The sequence below is a fragment of the Cydia strobilella genome, chromosome 27, assembly GCF_947568885.1.
Source record: "Cydia strobilella chromosome 27, ilCydStro3.1, whole genome shotgun sequence".
Classification (NCBI taxonomy): Eukaryota; Metazoa; Arthropoda; class Insecta; order Lepidoptera; family Tortricidae; genus Cydia; species Cydia strobilella.
The window spans coordinates 3346155-3371010 of record NC_086067.1 but is presented as its reverse complement, the minus strand read 5'-3'; the positions used below and the strand labels follow the sequence as shown (position 1 = coordinate 3371010).

General features: G+C 38.1%; 2 protein-coding genes across 2 annotated transcripts in view; one reads left to right on the top strand and one right to left on the bottom strand.

The window, feature by feature from the left end:
- The window catches only part of LOC134753541 (neurofibromin), a 98470-nt gene extending 95213 nt beyond the window's left edge, over positions 1 to 3257 (bottom strand). The window contains exons 1-3 of the mRNA XM_063689452.1: positions 3060 to 3257; positions 2002 to 2145; positions 1363 to 1549 (exon numbers count right to left, since the gene is read on the bottom strand). Coding sequence (XP_063545522.1) covers positions 1363 to 1549; positions 2002 to 2145; positions 3060 to 3119 — 391 coding nt within the window. The 5' untranslated portion in view covers positions 3120 to 3257. The remainder of the gene's footprint in view (positions 1 to 1362; positions 1550 to 2001; positions 2146 to 3059) is intronic.
- Positions 3258 to 3926: 669 nt separating this feature from the next.
- On the top strand, positions 3927 to 22294 carry LOC134753549 (sorting nexin-32). The gene is made up of 11 exons (XM_063689460.1): positions 3927 to 4051; positions 5482 to 5616; positions 6650 to 6820; positions 7577 to 7698; positions 9057 to 9225; positions 11236 to 11395; positions 12414 to 12529; positions 13973 to 14082; positions 14587 to 14659; positions 18806 to 18915; positions 20618 to 22294. The coding sequence occupies exons 1-11, from the start codon at positions 4046 to 4048 to the stop codon at positions 20709 to 20711; spliced, it is 1266 nt and encodes a 421-aa protein (XP_063545530.1). The 5' UTR covers positions 3927 to 4045; the 3' UTR covers positions 20712 to 22294.
- Positions 22295 to 24856: the final 2562 nt, after the last annotated feature.

The window sequence follows — 24856 nt, the reverse complement described above, 5'->3', positions numbered from 1 at the left end:
GCTAATCATAATAATCATAATCATTTTATTGGTAAAGCTAATTTACATGTCAGTCTGGGTACAGTCGCCATCAGATATATCGGAGCGGCCGAGGTGCTCACAAATATCTGAACACGCCTCTATTGTCATGGCGTTAGAGTGCGTGTTCAGATATTGTGAACACCTCGGCCGCTCTGATATATCTGATGGCGACTGTACAACTTAAAAAAAATACTGGAAATAAATAATCCTTACATAGTAAGCGCAATCACATTACATATCAATTTAAAACCAAAAAGATACAAGGTAATAATTTAATTATATAAATCTTAATTAATTATGAAAGTCAACACTTAATAGAAAATAATCAAGTCATTTTTACAAGAGCTACATCCCAATACACAAATTACTCCTGGCTCCAGAATAATGGGATCGGATATCCTAGACGAGACTGGTACAAACTGAATATCCTCCTAAGGGGTCATCCATTACATCACACGTTTAGGGGGGAGAGGGGGTCAAGAAAATGTGACTTGTTGTGACAAGGGGGAGGGGGGTCACAAACTTTTTGAAAAAATGTGACGTCACACCCGGAGGGGGAGGGGTTTGCCAAATGTGACCGACCAAGTGTGACAAGGAGGGGGGGGGGTCAAAAAACCTCGAAAATTGTGTGTCGTAATTAATGGATGAACCCTAAGGCCTAGCCATACGAATGAATGAAATGAAAAACACAGCCACTGAAATTTGAACCTAGGATGATGCTCTCCTGACCGATTTCGGCCACAGCGACTGTGTGCTCTGGAGTAGGCAACCTATAGTGATATTATAGGGGTATAACGCATTATGTTGCCGGTCCTCCCGAAAACCTGATGACCCTGAGCGACGAAGTGCAATTTTGCACAGGGTGAATTTGCCCATGTTGGCAAGTAGCTGTTTAATTACATACATGTTTCCCATCCAATGTTTGCCATGCGATTAAATAAAAAATAACAGTCCAATATCAACGTTCGTGGATTCCGAAGTTTATGATGTCGCACCGCGCACGTAAGGGTTTTAACACCTCACGAACGAACTTTTTTGTACAGGGGCCTTTTCCCAAAACTTCGCTTAGCAAAAGTCGTTTAAGGGAGGATTTCTGATCACATTTCCTGAAACTCGCAAACATGCCGAGGGACTCTACGGAATCATGAGCGAGAGGGATTTTCGAGGTACCGAGCATAGTGAAGGTTTTTGTAAAAGACGAGCAAAGAATTGTACAAATGAGCATGCCGAAGCTCTAGTTTCGTAAAGGTCTCTAATTAGGGTCTCGAGCATAGTGAGGGCTTCTAATGTGCTAGTTTTTTATATTGGGGAAATTTATTGATGTTTTACGTAGTAACTTACCAATAAATTGGCACACTTCCCTCAGTAAGATCTTCACATTCATGGCTTCATCGAATTTGGTGGTGTCTTTAGGCTGGGAACTGAGGCATATCTCAAGCGTGTCCAGAACTATGACCAGACTGTCGCTGTAGCTCTTCTCCAGCTCCGTGTGCGGTCGGTTCACACCGGAAGATATGGTTGGTTGGTACTGTTGACAGATAATTGTAATGGAAATTTTACAAGTAGGCAAATTAAATCATGTGTTGTGTGTTGTACAAGGCAGGCTTCACAACTCTTCGTTATTCAATCAATCAATCAATAATCATTTAATTCGAACAAAAGTCCATAATACGATGTCACCCATGTACTGAGATCTATAGTAATAAAGAAGTACTGCAATACTACCTAATGTGTTAGTAACATACATACTAATACTTGAATCTGGGGTTAGTACAATACAAACATAACATTAAAACAGATTTTTATCTAATGGGGCATGTAGCTGCACTGCACCCAGTGCTTTAGCCACAGTGAGTCCCACTCACCGGTCGGCCAACCAGCACGGGATTGTGGACAGTATGGTGGTGGTGATTGGTGGTGGATGGTGGTTATTATAGTGTTGCGAGTGATGACATGAGATACGAGTGTAGCAAAACGTACCAGCTCATTGACTCGCTGCAGGATCTTGGTGAGGCCAGCAATGACGAGCGAGAAGCGATGCCTGCTAATTTGTACGAGGCAGGCTTTGCATTGTTCTTCGTTTATTCGGGAGTGGAGGTTCTGTGCGCCGGTTTTGTATGGCAGCTGGGAATAATAAGCAAAAGATTAAGATGTAGATGTAGGAATAGGTGCAAACCATTCTAGGTGTAGATTTGGCCGCTGATGTATATCCTCATAAGGCCCAACATAAAAAAGAAACGGACAAGTGCAAGTCGGACTCGCCTAATGAGGGTTCTGTACTTTTTAGTATTTGTTGTTATAGCGGCAACAGAAATACATCATCTCTGAAAATTTCAACTCTCTAGCTATCAGGGTTCATGAGATACAGCCTGGTGACACACAGACGGAGAGAGGAGTCTTAGCAATGGGGTCCCGTGTTTACCCTTTGGGTACGGAACCCTAAAAATTGCACACCATATATAAAATAAAATATTTATTTCCCGTTTGAGTAACAACTACAGGATATTTTTATACAGTATTAAAAATCGTAAAGTTAAATCCCAAGATTTATTAATTTTATTATTATAAAAGCAATGGGAACTGGCATCAGGGAGTAAAAACATTACATATTTTTCACATTAATAATCCTCAACAACAAATTTTAAGTTACAAAGTCAATACAGTTTGACAATTATTTAGAATAACTTAGAAATTAGAAATAAGAACATAATAATATGTCAGAACATACATTATTGGTCATATCTGTGCAATGATGTAGTAAAATACTAATCCTAAGCATAAATAGCTAAGTAAAACTGTGTCTTTCAGCAAAGACGAAATTAAGACTAGGTTTTAACTGATGCGTATTATGAAAAACAAATGTTTATACTACGTATATTTATAAACCGTTAAGCATCCCGAAGGCAACAGGGCATTGACTCAAAGCCGATGCAAGCAATCTTCAACGAGAAATTATACATTTCAGCACAAATGTACGCAAAATCTACCGAAAGGGTGGGTCTCATTACTGTCTTAAGAACAATAAAGATTCTACTCACTTGCTCTTCGAATCTGGCTATTAGCGAATTCGCCCATTCTCCAGGTTTTTGTGTTCCCATTTTGTGTAAATAAATGTATATTTTTATGTAAATAATTCATAAACAACGCGTATTTCAAGGGATTCCATACTTGACTAAGAATTACGATTTGTATTGAATTTGGGGGTTGTGACAACAGGATAGAAGATGGAATTTTTGTGAGATGAAACAAGATAGCAGTACATTAAAAAAATTGCGGATTTTGGGATACCCATGTAGGGTTCCAAAAATATCGCAGAAATACCCAGAAAAACAGAACATCGGTCGATTTGTTTCTGTTTGTCTCACAATGCAAGACCATGGGAAACGAGTATTCATTCTTAATTTTAATTAGATTCAACTGTAATATGAATGGGTGCTATTCTAGCTATGGAATTTCATTTAAAAAATGTTATCGTGTCGGATGTCCATGGGCGACGGTAATCGCTTACCATCAGGTGAGTCGTCTGTTCATTCGCTTCCTATCCTATAATAAAATCACTACTACATTTAACATTTTTATTCTTTATTACAAAAAAACTTATATGTACGGATAAATACTGATTCATGCTGGCAGCACTAAAATGCTGCTGTCAAATTTTCGATCAATAGAAATTAGAAGTTTACAAAGTTACCTTTGATTTCTGTCATTATTTTCTGTATAAATATTAGAAATACAGACAATAGTTTTAAATATATCGCAATTACATTAAATCTAATTATTTAACATTAAATTATCTTCTTTTAAGTAATTTATAAATGACTTGACATTAAATAAAATTGACTGTGGCTGTTTGATCTTTATTAAACCTTATTATCTTAGAGCTAAAATTAAAAAGTTAGTCCAGCAAAAAAAATAAAAATACCTGTCATTCCAATCGTTCGCTAAGTTCGCTTGTTTTCGTGGAATAATAGTTCTAATTAACATTTTAAACCTACTATTCAGTGTTCTACTTATTTACAACAAGATGATGGTGAGTTACATATGTTTTTCATGGGTTCTCAGTTGTTTCTTTACTCGATTTTCTAATTAGAGTTTAGGGGGCGTCAACGCTCGGTTTTCCGGGATAATGCCATAAAAATACTGCTTAACAATATCAATACGGCTTCAAACACGTATGACTTACAATGCTTGTACGTATCAATGATCGTTGTTTATGCAGTTTTTTTTCCATACAAGCCATTTGACGTGGATAGCCGCATTTTCTAACTTTTTATAGTTCTCAAGGTTGTTTCATGCGCTCTGTCGGCTTAATGCTGTTAATTCCTTCATGTTTAGGTCGTTAACACTATAATTCGTTAATTAGTGAAACTGCTGCACTGAAAAAGTAGGTATCTTTGCTATTGAGAGCGCAAAAAAGAGATCATATCTAGTTCTCACTCAGAGTCGGCGTGTGTAGTTCTTAGTTGTGAATTTTAAAGAAGTTTTATTTAGTTTTATAAAATGCTTAAGTGTGTAGCTTTCAATATGTCTTTGGTATGTATTTAGAACAATAAGGAGTATTATTTAACATTGCTGATAACATTGGTAATGATCTAATAATAATGTTAGTCAAGTCACTAACTGTAGGAGTCAAATGCAATCAAGGGTGACCTGTTTAAGAGTTAACCACCCCTCATTGATGCACCTTTCTTTAATGGTTTTTATGGAATGACTGACCTTAGGGCAGATTATCCTGTATATTATACCTTTAAACTTTTTCTTGTATATATGTATCTATATATATTGTACCAATTCTTGTATATATGTATGTATATACACCGTGTTTTTTTTTATTTCCGTTTATTTTAAGGGGAGATTCTTCAGGTTAAAGTTAATTTCTCTAAGAAACTAGTGTTTTAACTCTTACGGTTTTTGAGATATTCAATAAATAAATTTAATTGCTAAACCTGTGTAAACAATTCTTCATTGCCTCCAAATTTTATTTATTTTTTAAATTTCGTCAGTAAAGAGTATTCCATTGATAGCTATTCACTACAAGAAGGTTACTGAGGTGAGTTAGTTTGACAGTTCCGACATTACCTACTTTTCTTTCATTATGTGTCACACTAACTTTTACATAACTCTAAAGGACCTTTTACGATGCAATATTCATTTATTTTGTATGAAAAAGGAAAAAAATATTTTTCTTCGAATTTTACAAAAAACCAGGTAGCTTCTATTAATGTACCAAGCAACGTGTCGAATTTAACGGAAATCAAAACACGGTGTATATTTATATATTTCGGGGATCTCAGGAACAGCTGTAACGGTTATCTATGATAGATCTCAGTACGGGGGTGACATCATCACTGAGTGACGAAACCGAACACCGAAAGGATGTGGTGTCGTCACTCAGTCGTCATTAACCAAACCAGACCCATGTTTTTTACACCATAATCTGATTAACCATTTATTTATCAGGACTGTGTGGAAGAAACCAATCACGACCCCCTCTCAGCCCCCACCATGTCCGTACCATTACCGACAGCTGGAGACACTATTGTGGAGAAGAAAAAACCTAGTGAGAATGTGTCGCTCGCTGATAACAGCTTACTGGTAAGTTTCTACATTCTATATTCTGTTTTTTTATTCCGTAGACTAAAATGACATTTAATGTGGTACTAAGAAATATCATGTCTTACACATGAAACGTCATTTTAGTCTACGGAATAAAAAAACAGACCTTAAGATATACAAACAAGCCTATATTTATTACGCTAAAATTGTTTTAATAAAGGATAAAACAAACAAAACAGAATTAATTTTAGTATACCTATGCAAAACATATAGCCCCAACCCAACCAACACACATTTTAGAGGTCATCCATTAGGGTTTAGGAGGAGGGAGGGGGTCAAGAAAATGTGGCTTGTTGTGACAGGGGGGAGGGGGGGAGTCACAAACTTTGTATAACGTCACTAACTTCATCAGTAACCGAAAATTTATTTAAATTATTTTATTGACTGTACAGTTAAATAACAAGTTTTTGGAACGATAGTTTTTATTCGTTTAATTTTCTTTCCTAATCAGTTTTAGGTTATAGAATTACTAATATTTCTTTGTCAAAAATATTTTGATAAAATATTAAATAATACTTTATTCGATTCGCCGATTTCGCTGAAAAAATGTGACGTCACACCAGGGGGGAGGGGTTTGCCAAATGTGATCAAGTGTGACAAGGAGGTGAGAGGGGTCGAAAAACCTAGAAATTCGTGTGACGTAATTAATGGATCACCCCTTACTAGATCCTACTAGATACTAGACTACTAGTAGTCCATGTTTCACGCAAAAATGCCATACTGGATGTCAGAATGGGGAAAATTACCTACCATTTTAAATTGCCTAAACACTTTTACCATTTGACATTCCTTTCTAGGCATTCGATTTCCAACCGTATTCTTATAGTAGAGATGCGTTTTTGTTTTAAGTACGATGGCAAGTATGTTGATGTTAACACTACAGAATAAATTGTTTTCTATTGTGCCTGCGCCTAACTCTGTCAAATCATACTCTATGATAAAAAAAATTTAAACTCAGTCTCCAAATTTAAAAGCAGTAAGATTTCGTTATAACATTTTGTACTGTCAACAGGTGGACATATCAGATGCCCTCAGCGAAAAGGAAAAAGTGAAGTTCACGGTCCACACCAAGACCACTCTGCCCGAGTTCCAGAAGTCAGAGTTCTTGGTGGTCCGGCAGCATGAGGAGTTTGTGTGGCTGCACGACAGATATGAGGAGAATGAGCAGTATGCTGGTTACATTGTAAGTATCATGAAAATGTGTATAAAGTCCTGCCAGAGACAGCCACTCATAACACTTCAGATTGTGAGGTTTCTTATTAATATTTCAAGGAAAATAACCTTTTTTTTTTTTTTATCCTATCTGGCTTTTACTCCCCGCAATTTTGCACGGGGTGAATTTGCCAATGTCGGTTTTTGACTTTCACACGTGAGGAGAATGTTCGGTAGTTTGGGAAAATAACCTTTGTAAAAATGTTAGGTTATGTGTCAAACGCTAAAAAAATCTGTCATATTTGTTTACATTATTTGCAAGTTATATTGACGACGACTTTACGTAAGAAATGAATGGCGCCAAACTTATCTCATTTTTTTTGCATCACAACCAGTTTTTAGGTATAATACCTATATATTAATATTATTTATATATTATAAATAATATTAGATGACCGGTCTGCCTAGTGGGTAGTGACCCTGCCTGTGAAGCCGATGGTCCTGGGTTCGAATCCCGGTAAGGGCATTTATTTGTTTGATGAGCACAGATATTTGTTCCTGAGTCATGGGTGTTTTCTATGTATTTAAGTATTTATAAATTACACATATCGTTGTCTGAGTACCCATAACACAAGCCTCCTTGGGCTTACCGTGGGACTTAGTCAATCTGTGTAATGTTCTATAATATTTATTTATTTATTATCAACTAACTCAAAGCGAAATATTGAGTTGCGGAAACTAGCCATGCTACAATACAACAAATCTACGATATTTTATCACCATTCAGATACCGCCAGCGCCGCCGCGTCCAGACTTTGACGCGTCGCGCGAAAAACTGCAACGCCTCGGCGAGGGCGAGGGTGCCTTGACTCGGGAGGAGTTCCTCAAAATGAAGGAAGAGTTGGAAGAGTGAGTTTATTTAAGTTTTGTATACAGGCTGGCTAAAAAATTTGTGCATTCTCGTTTCCAGGGAGGTTTTGGAATTATACTGAGCAACTTTGACTATGGGACCAACCACGAAATATATATGAATTATATATTATATTTATGAATTTTATTTTATATTTATATTAATTTCATGTTAACCAATTTTTATGTACAATAAAGTGGTTTACTAAGTAAGTAAGTAAGTAGTCCTATTTAACAAATTGCCAATTGATTTGAAGTCGCTCACAAATGCCAACTTGTTCAAAAATAAATTAAAAGCTTTTTTACTAAAGAAATGCTTCTATTCAGTAGAGGAATATCGATTGGATGACCATACAAGATATTAGTTAATTATGCTAGTTTTGTATACAATAGACATATATGACATTATTTATATTAATTGTATTCGCACTTGTAATTTTAATAATATGGAGGTCGCGGGTTCAAACCCCGGCTCGTACCAATGAGTTTTTCAGAACTTATGTACGTAATATCATTTGATATTTACCAGTCGCTTTTCGGTGAAGGAAAACATCGTGAGGAAACCGGACTAATCTCAACAAGGCCTAGTTTCCCCTCTGGGTTGGAAGGTCAGATGGCAGTCGCTTTCGTAAAAACTAGTGCCTACGTCAATTCTTGGGATTAGTTGCCAAGCGGACCCCAGGCTCCCATGAGCCGTGGCAAATATGCCGGGACAACGCGAGAAAGAAAAAATGAGCATGGATTATTATATAATATTTAATTTTAACTATTTAATGTAATTTTTTAATTAGGTTAAGTTAATTATAATAGAAATTCAAACACAATGTTTATTGTTATACTAAATAAATATGATATGATAGTAGTTTATTGCAAACCATGGTACAATACAATAGATGTTACAATGAAAAAAGATCACATGGCACCCTGGTAGGGTATGACAATTATCCTTAAAACTACATTAACTAAATACAAAATAAATTAAATATAACATTTAGTACTTACAGATAATAACACTTCTTAACGTTATATTATTGCTTTTTAATATTTTCTTTATCCTTAAAACTACATTAACTAAATACAAAATAAATTAAATATAACATTTAGTACTTACAGATAATAACACGCGTTTAACGTTATATTATTGCTTTTTAATATTTTCTTTATCCTTAAAACTACATTAACTAAATACAAAATAAATTAAATATAACATTTAGTACTTACAGATAATAACACTTCTTAACGTTATATTATTGCTTTTTAATATTTTCTAAGTATAGGAACTACTACTACTACCACAATTACTAGTTTAATACCTACAAAAATTATCTTTACTCACCTCAATATTTTTTGTTACATAGCGAATACTTGGCCACATTCAAGAAGACTGTCGCCATGCACGAAGTATTCCTGCAGCGGCTAGCCTCGCACCCCGTCTTTCGGAACGACTCGCACCTTCGCGTTTTCCTCGAGTACGAGAGAGACCTCTGTGCCAAGCCTAGAGCCAAGATACACCTCATCACGACATTGGTGAGCCATCATACTATTTATTTATAGCCATACCTGCCTCGAGTTTCGAAACGACTCACCGCTTCGCGCGCCAAGATATACCTCATAAAGTTATCACCATGGGGTTTGTTGAGTATCATACTGTATACTTTTAGGCAATGCCTGCCTCGTCTTTCGGAACGACTCGCATCTACGCGTGTTCCTCGAGTGCTAAAGATACCTCTGTGCCAAGCCAAGAACCAAGATACACCTCATCACGACATTGGTGAGGCATCATTCTATTTATTCATAGCCATGCCTGCCTCGAGTTTCGAAACGACTCGCCGCTTCGCGCGCAAAGATATACCTCATCAAGTTATCACCATGGTGATTGGTGGGTATCATACTGTATACTTATAGGCAATGCCTGCCTCTAGCTTCAAAACGACTCGCATCAACGCGTGTTCCTCGAGTGCTAAAGATACCTCTGTGCCAAGCCAAGAACCAAGATACACCTCATCACGACATTGGTGAGGTATCATTCTATTTATTCATAGCCATGCCTGGCTCGAGTTTCGAAACGACTCGCCGCTTCGCGCGCAAAGATATACCTCATCAAGTTATCACCATGGTGATTGGTGAGTATCATACTGTATACTTATAGGCAATGCCTGCCTCGAGCTTCAAAACGACTCGCATCAACGCGTGTTCCTCGAGTGCTAAAGATACCTCTGTGCCAAGCCAAGAACCAAGATACACCTCATCACGACATTGGTGAGGCATCATTCTATTTATTCATAGCCATGCCTGGCTCGAGTTTCGAAACGACTCGCCGCTTCGCGCGCAAAGATATACCTCATCAAGTTATCACCATGGTGATTGGTGAGTATCATACTGTATACTTATAGGCAATGCCTGCCTCGAGCTTCAAAACGACTCGCATCAACGCGTGTTTTTCGAGTACGAGAGAGACCTCTGCGCGAAACCGCACGTCGACTTTTTGACCCTAGAGCAATGAGTTTTTCAACACAGATAAAGGGCCTACTGAAGCCGCGAACGCCGGTTTGTAAGCCACACCCGCTAGCTTTTTCCATCCCCGCTAGTACGCACACATGGAAGCCCTTCGCGGCGCACGTGAAAGTAAAGCTCCATCTAACGTTACAAAAGTTAACTACCATTACACGCGGTCAGCCAGAAACTTATAAATTCGGACAAAATAGAAACAGATGGTGTTGTTACTTGTTAACACTTCGCAGACACAAATGCTATAGCATTCGCGTAGTCTTTTGTTTCCTTTGGCCTATGACACATGACGTCACTTACCGTCCGCGAACGTCTTCATAGCAAATAATAAAATACTTGCTAAAAGCAAATAATTACCTATGACTTATATTTTCCACAAATAATAATGGATGTGGGTGTGAAGACCGCCAAGCTCAAGTGGGATGGGCGGGACACATCTGTAGGATGCACACGGACAGATGGGCCAAAATAGCGACCGAATGGGCACCACAGATCACCCGAGGCAGAGGCAGGCCAAAAGGAGATGGCGAGACGACCTGGACTCTTTTTGTGGCGACTGGCGGGAGCATGCACAAAGCCGTGACGAGTGGCGGAAAACAGGGGAGGCGTTTGTCCAGCAGTGGGACACAATATAGGCTATTAAAAAAAACCGGCCAAGTGCGAGTCGGACTCGCGCACGAAGGGTTCCGTACCATTACGGAAAAAAACAGCAAAAAATCACGTTCGTTGTATGGGAGCCCCATTTAAATATTTATATTATTCTGTTTTTATTAGTATTTGTTGTTATAGCGGCAACAGAAATACATCATCTGTGAAAATTTCAACTGTCTAGCTATCACAGTTCATGAGATACAGCCTGGTGACAGACAGACAGACGGACAGACAGCGGAGTCTTAGTAATAGGGTCTTTTTACCCTTTGGGTATGGAACCCTAAAAATCACAACCGATTAACCCTAGTCATAAATATGTAATTTCGTCCCTTGTGACTTTATAATTAGTTTATGTTTTGTTTATATTATGTTTAACAGGTCCGTTCAATGACAACAACAACAGACGAGATCTACCTCGGCGCTACAGTGCGAGACGTGAACGATTTCTTTGAACAGGAGACCACGTTCCTTCAGGAGTATTATACGCATTTGAAGGAGGCAGTCGCAAGAGTGGATCGCATGACTTCTAAACATAAAGGTATGTTGATAATGTTAGTATTTAGAGTAAAATGATAGCAATAACAGGCGAGATTTAGGCGGTCCGCGACGTGAACGATTTCTTCGAACAGGAGACCACGTTCCTTCAGGAGTATTATACGCATTTGAAGGAGGCAGTCGCAAGGGTGGATCGCATTACTTCTAAACATAAAGGTATGTTGATAATGTTAGTATTTAGAGTAAAATGATAGCAATAACAGGCGAGATTTAGGCGGTCCGCGACGTGAACGATTTCTTCGAACAGGAGACCACGTTCCTTCAGGAGTATTATACGCATTTGAAGGAGGCAGTCGCAAGGGTGGATCGCATTACTTCTAAACATAAAGGTATGTTGATAATGTTAGTATTTAGAGTAAAATGATAGCAATAACAGGCGAGATTTAGGCGGTCCGCGACGTGAACGATTTCTTCGAACAGGAGACCACGTTCCTTCAGGAGTATTATACGCATTTGAAGGAGGCAGTCGCAAGAGTGGATCGCATGACTTCTAAACATAAAGGTATGTTGATAATGTTAGTATTTAGAGTAAAATGATAGCAATAACAGGCGAGATTTAGGCGGTCCGCGACGTGAACGATTTCTTCGAACAGGAAACCACGTTCCTTCAGGAGTATTATACGCATTTGAAGGAGGCAGTCGCAAGAGTGGATCGTATGACTTCTAAACATAAAGGTATGTTGATAATGTTAGTATTTAGAGTAAAATAATAGCAATAACAGGCGAGATTAAGACGGTCTGCGACGTGAACGATTTCTTCGAACAGGAGACCACGTTTTAACGAAATTTTGATTTTCTTGATTCGCGATAGACCCTCAGATTGTGGTGGCGCCCTCTACGCAGAGTTTCTCGTAATATTCCCTATTCAAAACGTAAGGTCATGGAATTTAATTTCAGTGCCATTTTGTACTTTGTCACAGTGACAATAGTGTGAGTGTTAGGTACAGGTTTTGTAAATCCTCAATTATGTCATAATTGTTACATAATATTTTCTTCTACAGAGGTGGCCGATGCCCACATAAAGCTATCATCGTGCATAACCCAACTAGCGACGAGAGAGCAGCCGCACACAGAGCGCTTCCTCACTCGCGCTGCTGACACCTTTGACAAGTGCCGGGTACGTACATGTACATACATAGAACATAAACTGTAGTAGACATAAAGTTATCTTCATGCATAACTAGACTAGCGACGAGAGAGCAGCCGCACACAGAGCGCTTCCTCACTCGCGCTGCTGACACCTTTGACAAGTGCCGGGTACGTACATGTACATACATAGAACATAAACTGTAGTAGACATAAAGTTATCTTCATGCATAACTAGACTAGCGACGAGAGAGCAGCCGCACACAGAGCGCTTCCTCACTCGCGCTGCTGACACCTTTGACAAGTGCCGGGTACGTACATGTACATACATAGAACATAAACTGTAGTAGACATAAAGTTATCTTCATGCATAACTAGACTAGCGACGAGAGAGCAGCCGCACACAGAGCGCTTCCTCACTCGCGCTGCTGACACCTTTGACAAGTGCCGGGTACGTACATGTACATACATAGAACATAAACTGTAGTAGACATAAAGTTATCTTCATGCATAACTAGACTAGCGACGAGAGAGCAGCCGCACACAGAGCGCTTCCTCACTCGCGCTGCTGACACCTTTGACAAGTGCCGGGTACGTACATGTACATACATAGAACATAAACTGTAGTAGACATAAAGTTATCTTCATGCATAACTAGACTAGCGACGAGAGAGCAGCCGCACACAGAGCGCTTCCTCACTCGCGCTGCTGACACCTTTGACAAGTGCCGGGTACGTACATGTACATACATAGAATATAAACTGTAGTAGATATAAAGCAAGCGGCGCGCAAAACTCGAAAGTGAACAACGAACTGAAGGCCGGACCACCAGCGGCCATACCATATACAGTTGGAATTTTCTGATGTGATTTCTTGATCTCAAACCGCTAATCTGTTAAACAAAAAGTATTGTTTCATCTACGCGGTTGTTACTACTAATAACCCCGTAATAAGTGAAAGGAAACAAGCCCGTTTAAAAACCAATTTTACCATCCAATTAATATGGTTCATATTCAAGAAACAGCACATTCGGAGATAACACGTTTTGTTATTTTTTTTAATTATAAACTGATCGGCGATTGGCCCTCGTCGCACCTGATGGAAAGTGAAGACAGGGCCTAAAATGGAGCTCACCGGTTCAGTAACAGCCTATTTACTCTTGTTTTAAAGAGACCGAGGTCATTTTGATCAGGGTATACAGATGGCGGGAGCGCATTCCATTCCTTAGCCGTCCGTACCAAAAAGGAGGAGGCAAAACGTTTCGTGCGAACAAATGAAACGTGGACTACGAACGGGTGCATTCGCTCCCTCCGCCTGGATGTCCGATGATGTAAAGGGGAAGGGGGGATCAGGTCGTGCAGTTCCTGTGCGCACTCCAACTATACCGACTAGGCTATGGAGGCCGGTTTTTATCTGCTTATATGCGTACAACCGTTAATAAACGCGGAAATATAACCTCTATTTCTTTACACAGAAAATTGAGGGTCGCATGGCGTCCGACCAGGACCTGAAATTAGCTGATACTCTACGGTACTACATGAGAGACGCTCACGCCGCCAAAGCTGTACTCGTCAGAAGACTGAGGTAAATACAAGACTATAGTTTTAGAACGCGCGTCGAGGGTTAGAGGGTCCCGTTTTTACCCTTTGGGTACGGAACCCTAAAAAGTGTCCCCAGTTTTTCATACAAATTTTGGGTGTCAGTTTTGTAACGGTCCATACAAAATGTAGTTGAAAATGCGTTACAAAACTGACGTTTTTGTTTGTGAACTTTTTTTTTTCTTTTTAAATCGATATTCCTCGTGATTCTGAGTAGAAATAACCCAAAAGTTAACGGATTTTCGAAAAAAAGTAAATGCTAAGTGTTTGAGCGTTATATGTATTGTCTTAAGTTTTTATTGATACCTCAAACAGCTCGGTTTAGATTTAAAAAAAAAAGAAAACAAAATGGCTTCATTCTCAATAAAATCTCCACTTTTGCACATTGAACCAGCTTTTGTATCATTTTTGTATCCAATAAATTGTGAGAATGCTCGTCTAAAGAATGCAATGTCGTGTTCGTCAGTGCCTAACAACGAATATTTTTCAGATGTCTCGCCGCATATGAAGCCGCTAACAGGAACCTGGAAAAGGCCAGGGCTAAGAACAAGGACGTACACGCTGTAAGTTATATACATACATACATACCAGGGGGTGTCATAAATCGGTAGGTACAAAAACTTGTGGCGTGACAACCCCGCGCCGACACTCGCAGCTCGGTCATAAAACTGCGGCGCGCAAAGAAGATTCACGGTTCGTGCGCGGTTATAAGTTTCAGTTTTGCTTGCAGGCGGCGAGTATAGGTATAATTTTATACCTAAATCTGACTTGTGAAGGAGTGAATTTTCTGTACGGTAGTACTATTAGTTATTCTGTGTACATACAACTGTTTTTAACATGCGCATACCTCCAGGGCATTCTAAGTACCGACTTTTGCTGTGTTTGTGTGCGTTGCGTTTATATGTAACTTTAATTTAAGTTGTAACTAGAGAGTATAGGTGCATTGAAGGGGCATTTAAAAAAAATCTAGATACATTGTAAGTATGCACGTTACGGGGTAGCCAGAGGCTAAAAGCGATTTGTGTAAGTTTTACCACAATATGAATTTTCTCAGATGATTTTTTTGGACTCCGGCCCTAATCTGTTAAACAAAAGCATTTGTTTATTTTAAGAGCGGTCTTCAGCACGTGCCAAATCAGCCATGTCGTTTGAATAGCAACTATCACGATAGTATTAAGGTTCAAATTTATGTGACAGCTCATTCAGAGAACAATCAGGATGGTATTTTCTTTGGAGATAACAAAACGTGTTATCTCAGGAATGGGCTGTTTTATGAATTTGAACCATATAAATCTAATGGTAAATTTGCTTTATAAACGGGCTTGTTCCCGTTACTTATGCCGGGGCTATTAGAGTAAGCAGTGTAACCACTGCATAAAGGAAACAATACCTTTTGTTTAACAGATTAGGCCCGAGCCCGAAAAAATCATCTGAGATAATTCATACTATATTTAGATTTGATGGATTTTAATTATTCACGGTATGTTGTCTATATTACATTCATGTTTATCAAATGGTTTTTATATGTATATTTAATTTTCTACCTTTTAGTTATTGTAATGAACATCATAAAATCAATGACGTGGATTAAAATCATATGTCAAAACCTAACGTAAAAATATCTAAATCTTAAAAAAAATACATATTATTTTCAAATAAATACTTGCCTGATTTTATCAATATAATGATATGTGTGTGTGTCTGTGTATTAATGTGTCACGATATGTTCTGTGCTCACAAAGCCCCAGGAAGTTCAAGAGGTAAACGCACGCTTATACACTACGTTCATTTATTATTAGTATTGTCTTGTCCTCTAGCTGTCCATAGGCCTTTAAAAGTCACACGATTTCAGCCTTTATACAATCGAAGTTAGGCGTTTTCTAAAAAACCTGATTCTTCCAAATCTGGACATTATTGGGCTCATTCTACTCAGAATCGACAGCATTCTCCATCCTGCCATTAAATGTCACAAAATCTCCATTCCATTACGTCACGTTTTAGTGTGAACCTTTTTTTCACTTTTATGTGACGTAGTGGAATGTAGAATTTTCAAACAAATTATTGGGACATTTTTTTAATCATTTAATCCGATCTGTGAGAATCAGGTTATCAATATTTATTTTAGAAAATAGCCCAGTTACGCTATCATTCAATTACGACATTTTGAAAAAAAAGACATTTAAGTAACATATTATATCTACCTCTGTACTCTGATACTACCTAGTCGGCTCATAAGTTCTGTCACTGGCCTTTAAAATTTAAATTTGGAACTCCTAAAACAAAAACCGTTCTGCATTTGAATTTCGAATTTTTATTAAATATTTGAGTAGTATAATTTTGCAATTTTCTGTTTTCTTCAACATGGAGTGGACGCTTAAAGATAGCCGTACCGCAATAATTGCACTATATCGTTGTGGTCACTCGCCGACTAAAATTTTTAAGCTACTTGAAAATTTAAAATTCTCTAAGATTTGTGTATCGTACCATAGAAAGATACAGTGAGGTCTCTAGTTTAAATGACAAGAAAAGAAGCGGTCGTCCGCGTACAGCTAGGACTCCAGCGGTTGTACAAGCAATTAGGGCACGCATTGCCAGAAATCCCGCTAGGAAACAAAAAGTTAGGGCCCTCCAGATGGGTTTGAGCAAAAACACGGTGAAAAGAGTGCTTAATCAAGACCTGAGACTTCGTGCTTATAAACGAAAAACTGGCCATCTTCTGAATGGTCGGCTTAAAGCTTTAAGGCTTAAAAGATCTAAAGCTTTATTTAAGAAGTACGCTAAAAATAAGCACCGTTGTATACTGTTTTCGGACGAGAAAATTTTTGACATAGAAGAAAACTGTAATAAACAAAATGATAGAGTGTACGCTCGCAATAGTAAAGAAGCGTCTAATAGCATTCCCCGTATTCAAAGAGGTCATCACCCTTCATCTGTGATGGTTTGGCTGGGAGTTTCTTATGCGGGCGTCACTAGTATGCATTTTTGTGAGAAAGGAGTAAAAACTAGTGCCAAAGTGTACCAAGACACGGTGTTGACTAATATTGTGAAACCACTATCCCATACGATGTTTCTAAACCAGCATTGGGTTTTCCAGCAGGACTCTGCTCCAGCCCATAAGGCAAAGTCTACACAAGCCTGGCTCGCCTCCAATAAAATCGACTTTATACGGCATGAAGATTGGCCCTCCTCTAGCCCAGATCTTAATCCTTTAGACTATAAAATATGGCAGTATTTAGAGGAAAAGGTGTGCTCAAAACCTCATGCAAATCTAGACTCGCTGAAAAAATCTCTTGCTACGGCAGTGGCCAATATCGACATGAAAGTGGTGCGTGAATCCATTGACGACTGGCCACGAAGACTTCAAGCCTGTGTAGATAATTATGGCGGTCATTTTGAATAAATGTTATACATTTAGATTCTCTAGTTTATAAGCTTTCAAACGCTGTACAAATTATACGGAATAAACTTAAACTTTTGATTTTATTTGATACTATGTATATGACAGAACTTATGAGCCGACTAGGTAGTTTTCGTTGCTAGAAATTATTGTAATTATAGTCTGCATATTCTCAAAGGTTTTTTTCGCGAAGACCCTAATCTGTTAAACAAAAGCCTTTGTTCCTTTTCTGCGTGCGCGTGACCATTGTGTATCAGCGAGTGGCATGCGCTCACCAACAATGGCCACGCGCTCACCAACAATGGGCACGCGCACGCATAAAAGGAACAAAGGTTTTTGTTTAACAGATTAGGGTCTGGCGAAAAAATCATTTGAGAATATGCAGACTATACAAAGAAATTTGTGTGAGTTGAAATTTGACATTAAAAACTTTACTTATTCTATTTTTTTTTTGTTTTCCAATTTTTAGCAAAGAAACCTAGTGTCTGGCAACATAGGTATGCTATGTACAGTCGCCATCAGATATATCGGAGCGGCCGAGGTGCTCAAAAATATCTGAACACGCACCTAGCGCCTTGTCAATAGAGGCGTGTTCAGATATTTGTGAGCACCTTGCCCGCTCCGTTATATCTGAAGGCGACTGTACATGCCAAGTTTCTTGTTATTTAACCATGCCTTTATAATGAGAGCGTAACTTTGATGTGGGAGCGGCTTTATGGCGGCGGATTTGTGTGATTTTTAAAAGGTCTTATTTTAGACAAATCATTTTTTTGTTTTTTCATATGTCTTGCTAAATTTGTTTGTCTTCCGCCCGGCTGGAGGTCAAGAAAAAATAATATTTTTATTTATTTTATTATGTTTTTATTTTGCGAATTGACATTTATGTTTCAAAAGATGTAAACTTATTAAGTAGCGATGTTGTTAATATTTAATTTTTATGTTGATATAGCATCATGCTAGCTTTAGAACTAGACTAGGTAGGGTCATTGTGCTAGTTTTCGTCCACTTTTTATTTTTATTTTTTAAATACTACGTCGGTGGCAAACAAGCATACGGCCCGCCTGATGTTAAGCAGTCTCCATAGCCTATGTACGCCCGCAACACTTGATGAAATTTGAATATAAACCTACATTGCTGCACAAATTTGGACTTATACTTAATGTCTACATAAAAATGATATTTCGCAAATAGCAAATTAAAAATGAAATATATCATTTGCTAATCCGTCAAGTGGACGAAAACTAGAGGCATGGACGGAAACTAGCGCATTGACCCTATAACTTGTAAAACTCCGTATGTTTGTTTGAATAAGGCCGAGCAAGCCCAGGCCGCGGCGTGCGCACGATTCGAAGAATTATCTGCGCGTGCGCGGGAGGAACTCATCGACTTTAGAGCGAGACGCGTCGCTGCCTTTAAGAAGAGGTAATTTGAAATTAATCTTATAAATAATACATAGTTCACTACATAAGTTTTGCAATAGACACATGTGAAACAAAGAGGTGGCCTAGCTATCACATACTTTTAAAAACTATATTTCCATATATTTAATTATACGAACCTGCGAGTGGAATTTAAGTTAAAAACAATGAAATTAAATCGCGGTAGACCCGTTCGTATAATTAATAATAATAAAACGTTTAATTATTTGTGACGTTTTCAGCCAAAAGGTACCACATTGTCGCTCGTCGATAAGGTTGATTTCGAATTTAAGCTATATGGAAATAGCGCCTTATTGACAACCGACAATAAGTACCCTTTTGGTTGAAAATGGCACATTTAGATAACAAGATCCACTTTCTAATATTGTCTTCGGTTACCGCGACAGTTACTCATGAAATAAAACTATGAAAACGGATTATATCGCGTATATTGAATTTATAATACATACTCTTCGAACCCTTTACAGCGTCCGTGGTCAACGGGTGACTGAGGAAAAACTACAATGTGCAAAAATACCCACATACACAAATAATGAACCATCATAGACTATAAACTTTAAGGCTGGTTGTACATGCAAAATCGGTTCATAAGGCTAGTTATACAATACAACAGGCTACCTGGTACCAAAGGAATTCAAAAAGCTACCCATAAGGTCCATCATCCGGCATATGGAGATGGTGGGGAAGGCTCTTGAGTAGCGGACGGATCTTTCCTAGGGGGTAACTGCACAAAAGATCCCTATGGGTTGAAGTGTATCCGTAAGGGTCCCCGAAACCATAAGATAAGATAAGATATACAATACAACTATTTTCAAATAAATAAATAAAAATTGAGAAAAAAAAATTTTTTTTTTTTCAAGTATAACGATATATATACACGCGATAAAGCTACGCCGGCTCCAACCCTACACCTCGGACCCGAGAAGATTTAATTCCCTCCTAAATTGTAGGAGGGTATCCCAATATGGGACCGGCAACAAACGCGATTCAATATACGCGATATAATCCGTTTTTTAGGGTTCCGTACCCAAAGGGTAAAAACGGGACCCTATTACTAAGACTTCGCTGTCCGTCTGTCGGTCGGTCCGTCCGTCTGTCTCTCACCAGGCTGTATCTCATGAACCGTGATAGCTAGACAGTTGAAATTTTCACAGATGATGTATTTCTGTTGCCGCTATAACAACAAATACTAAAAACAGAATAATATAAATATTTAAATGGGGCTCCCATACAATAAACGTGATTTTTTTGCTATTTTTTTTCCGTAATGGTACGGAACCCTTCGTGCGCGTGTCCGACTCGCACTTGGCCGGTTTTTTATAGTTTTATTACTTGTAAGTAACATCTTGTAAGTAACAGGCCATATGATTAGAAGTAGTAAGGATAAATGGTCTAGGCAAGTAACAGAGTGGTGCCCGAGACAATTCAAAAGAAAAAAAGGGAGACAACGAAGTAGATGGGAAGACGATATAAAGAAAATAGCGGGAATTACTTGGAAAAGACAAGCGCTGAATCGCATTCAGTGGCGTACTCTAGGGGAGGCCTATGCTGGACAGCAAGACAATCTTCACGTACCGGTGTCAAATAAATAAATAAGATTATTGTAACTATATTTAAAGAATGATTGTAAATAAAGGCTATTATTATATTATATTATTATTATAACATGTTATCTTTTCTTCCAGTCTCATAGATCTGGCGGAGCTGGAGATTAAGCATGCGCGCGCGCAGCAGGAACTGTTCAGGAAATCACTGCAAGTGCTTAAGGAGTGCCAGTAATACAAAAGGAGTTAACTGGCTGCACTTTTACAACATTCCTCTAAGCTATAGAGAAATAAGTAAGAATAGAGTGCTAACTCCATACATCAGTTTACCAAAACGCGGGTTATTTGACGTAGTCGACATCTAGCGGCAAGTAGCGGAATTATCAGTACTGCCTGCTACTCGATAAAGCGCTACGAAAATTTTGGCAGTGAATGTGTTAAGCAATATTTTTGGAATGTCAGAACTAACAACTACCAAGAGCAAAGTTGAAGGGTACACGGAAAGAACATGTCTAGTCACTTTTTTTCGAAAATGAACCCTCAATGAACTATTAGTTACTTCTGTTACCGCTGCAATTATAAATATAACTCCTTTTTTTCTCACTTTAAAAACACTTATACACGAAATAGTTATTTGTGCAACAAGAGAGGAAAGTTGTTTTTTCTTGCGAGTGTTTATTTTGAGTCCCGAGAAAGCGAAAGATTCTATAATTGAATCACGAGCGAAGCGAGAGATTCTAAGTTAGAATCTTGAGCGCAGCGAGGGACTCAAAAACACGAGATGTAAAATTGCTCTCGTGTTGCACACATAATTTTTCACCTAAGTAGTGAGAACATATTAAAGGTTAAAATGTATTTCGAATTACACAGAATAATTCAGAAAAAAACAATGTAATTAAAGTATGGAGTGGCAGTTCATGGACTTCACTAAATTAAAAAGCTACTTTGTTTCACTTCCTGGAGTGAGGAAAGTCGCACTTTCTTCACTCCCTGGAGTGAGGAAAGTTGCACTTTTCTCACTCCAGGGAGTGACGAAAGTAGGCTTGTTCGAGCTGCTGAGGTGAAAATTATATGGTTAATTACCTACATTGTTCCTTTCAAACCGCGATAACTTAAATTGTTGTCACAGTGACTAGACATGTTCTTTCCGTGTACCCTTCAGTTAATAGTTAACATTAAAAGTATTTCAGTCGTTAAGGGTTGCAGTTTTTATATTATTTTGTGGACCAAATGTTTTTACAAGCTTTCTTAAATATGTCATAAATGTACTGTTTAATTGTTTTATTTAATGTTTTATAAATAAATATCTGCAATGTGTTTATTTTGGTCGAAAATTTTAAGCAAAGTCACTTTAATTAGGTAAGTGTTGGTTGGACTAAATAGACCGATCAATAAGACGAGTGATTTTAACAATAATTTCGCCTTTTATTTGTTTTCCATATAGATAACTTAATGGAGTCTTAGCTCGAAGTAATTTTCCATATAGATAACTTAATGGAGTCTAAGCTCGAAGTAATTTTCCATATAGATAACTTAATGGAGTCTTAGCTCGAAGTAATTTTCCATATAGATAACTTAATGGAGTCTTAGCTCGAAGTAATTTTCCATATAGATAACTTAATGGAGTCTTAGCTCGAAGTAATTTTCCATATAGATAACTTAATGGAGTCTTAGCTCGAAGTAATTTTGACCACATCGTTATGAAACACTTGTTTTTAATCAAAATTTGTACCGCTATTTTATCTTAAGTGTAAAAATGTATCTCGTATATTGGTTAAATTTATTTTATTGTAAGAAAATATATGAAATTAAATGGAAGTGCGGTTTTATTTGTAAATGCTTTGATCAAACAGCTTTTTCTTTCCTGCTCTAGCAACACATGATTTGGTAGTTACAATATTTACGGTGCGTATATGTTTATCGGTCATTGTCAATCCGCCAGATCGGTCATAGAGCGCTGTTGGCCTAGCGGTAAGAGCGTGCGACTTGCAATCCGGAGGTCGCGGGTTCAAACCTCGGCTCGTACCAATGAGTTTTTCGGAACTTATGTACGAAATATAATTTGATGTTTACCAGTCGCTTTTCGGTGAAGGAAAACATCGTGAGGAAACCGGACTAATCTCAACAAGGCCTAGTTTCCCCTCTGGGTTGGAAGGTCAGATGGCAGTCGCTTTCGTAAAAACTAGTGCCTACGCCAGTTCTTGGGATTAGTTGCCAAGCGGACCCCAGGCTCTCGTGAGCCGTGGCAAAATGCCGGGACAACACGAGGAAGATGGTGATATGTATATCGGTCATTGGCGTTCAAATGACCGATATATCGGCACCGCAGGTCCAACGCTAAAGACCGATTAATCGGTCGCAGATCACAGAGCAACATAGACCCACATGCATGTGCATAAAGTTCAATTTCAGTTTTGACACTTCGGTGACGTGGCGTCTGAATGACTGCTTTTGTGCTTGACACGGCGTCTAAAAGGTTAACCATAACCTTTCGTAGGTATGCCTTGTCCCGTATACGTACCACACAATTTGGACTGTAAAATCATAAATCATTTATTTGCATTAAATCTGGTTTAACAATAGGTCTTATTATAATTATAAGTATCACACATAATACAATAATAGTATGTAATATACAATATCAAGGTTATTCATTAGCAAATTTTTGACAAAGGCATTCATAGGGTTAAGTGAGCTTTTGATCCCGCCGGTGATGCTCATGGCAGCCAACGTGGTAACCTTTTGGATGCCAAGAGCCACTAAATAGGTCGTGTGCTGTCGTGCCTGCCACGCCAGCGACCACTAAAGTGGTCATGGCGGACGCTGTCAAAATTGTCCTGCTGACATATTAAGGTTTATATCACTGGGCCACGTCTTGACGCTTGAGGAAAAGCGTTTAAAAGGTTAATACTGAACGCATCACATGCGTTGCCATGGCAACGCGACACCCACAACACGTGATATTTGAAAACAAAACTATATCGATAGTGAAAAATCATTAAATTGAGTGCCAGTGTTTTATATCCTGAGGTGAGTAAATATCTTTACTAAATTCTTTTGTAATAACACAAAAAAAGAACGGTAAACCTGCTATATTCCTAAAAGTTAGCGTAAAGAAGGTTCAGAGATATACCGTAAAAATAATCAACTAAGGCTTAGGAATATACACTTAATTTCTCGAAAACTATAAAAAAGGGAACTTGGATAATTTGTCTCGAAAAAAAATCGCAAGGATAGTTCTATTTTTGATTTTTTTTTGCTAGAAACTTGAACCATTTATGACTTCTGCTTAATCCTCATTAAGTATTAATAAAATTTATGGATTTAGTTTTTTTTATGCGTATGAATAAACCCATTTGTCCCGCCGGGCACAGATGGGAATAGGTGCATTCAAATGAATCATTCTAAATTTGTCCCTGCCTCATGCATGGCGGCGCTCACGTGGGGCGGGGACAAATGGGAATAAACCGGATCACCAATATAAAACAAAAACCGGCCAAGTGCGAGTTGGGCTCACGCACGAAGGGTTCCGTACCATTACGCAAAAAAACGGCAAAAAAATCACGTTTGTTGTATGGGAGCCCCACTTAAAATATTTATTTTATTCTGTTTTTAGTATTTTGTTGTTATAGCGGCAACAGAAATACATCATCTGTAAAAATTTCAGCTGTCTAGCTATCACGGTTCATGAGATACAGCTTGGTGACAGACAAACAGCGGAGTCTTAGTAATAGGGTCCCGTTTTTACCCTTTGGGTACGGAGTTAATTATGTAACAAAACTAAATGACGTTAATAATAATAATTAAGTAATAATGCTGTAATAATGATATAATAATAATAATTGATTTCATCCATTTATATTTCCGAAATGTACATATGTAAATCTTGACATGTCATTTATATTACCAATAAAATGAGTATGAGTATGAGTATGAACCCTAAAAACGCTAGAGGAACGATTCGGATCGGGTGGTTACCTCGAAATAACACGGGTGGTTTAAATAAGCAAATTCCTAACCATTCGGTTTCAAAAACATTAATCATTCACAACCCGCTTTGATCATAAACACTCAGATACAACAAATAGGTTTCTAATGTTTCTATAGGAAATTTACAACTAATATAAGATATTGAGACTCCGGAATGGCCACATGTGCGTTGCTATATGATTCGTCACGCGTTGAAAGGTTTGTTAATACAAAATTGTTTATGAAATAAAACTATGAAAACGGATTATATCGCGTATATTGAATTTATAATACATCCCGACGTTTCGAACTCTTTACAGCGTTCGTGGTCAACGGGTGACTGAGGAAAAATTACAAAATGCAAAAATACCCACATACTAAAATAATGAACAATCATAGACTACAAACTTT

Bases quoted from the DNA above. Each gene is read 5' to 3' on its own strand.
- LOC134753549 (XM_063689460.1), top strand. The intron at 7,699-9,056 runs GTGAGTTTATTT...TTTGTTACATAG, and splicing joins ATGAAGGAAGAGTTGGAAGA to CGAATACTTGGCCACATTCA. The intron at 14,660-18,805 runs GTAAGTTATATA...TGTTTGAATAAG, and splicing joins AGAACAAGGACGTACACGCT to GCCGAGCAAGCCCAGGCCGC.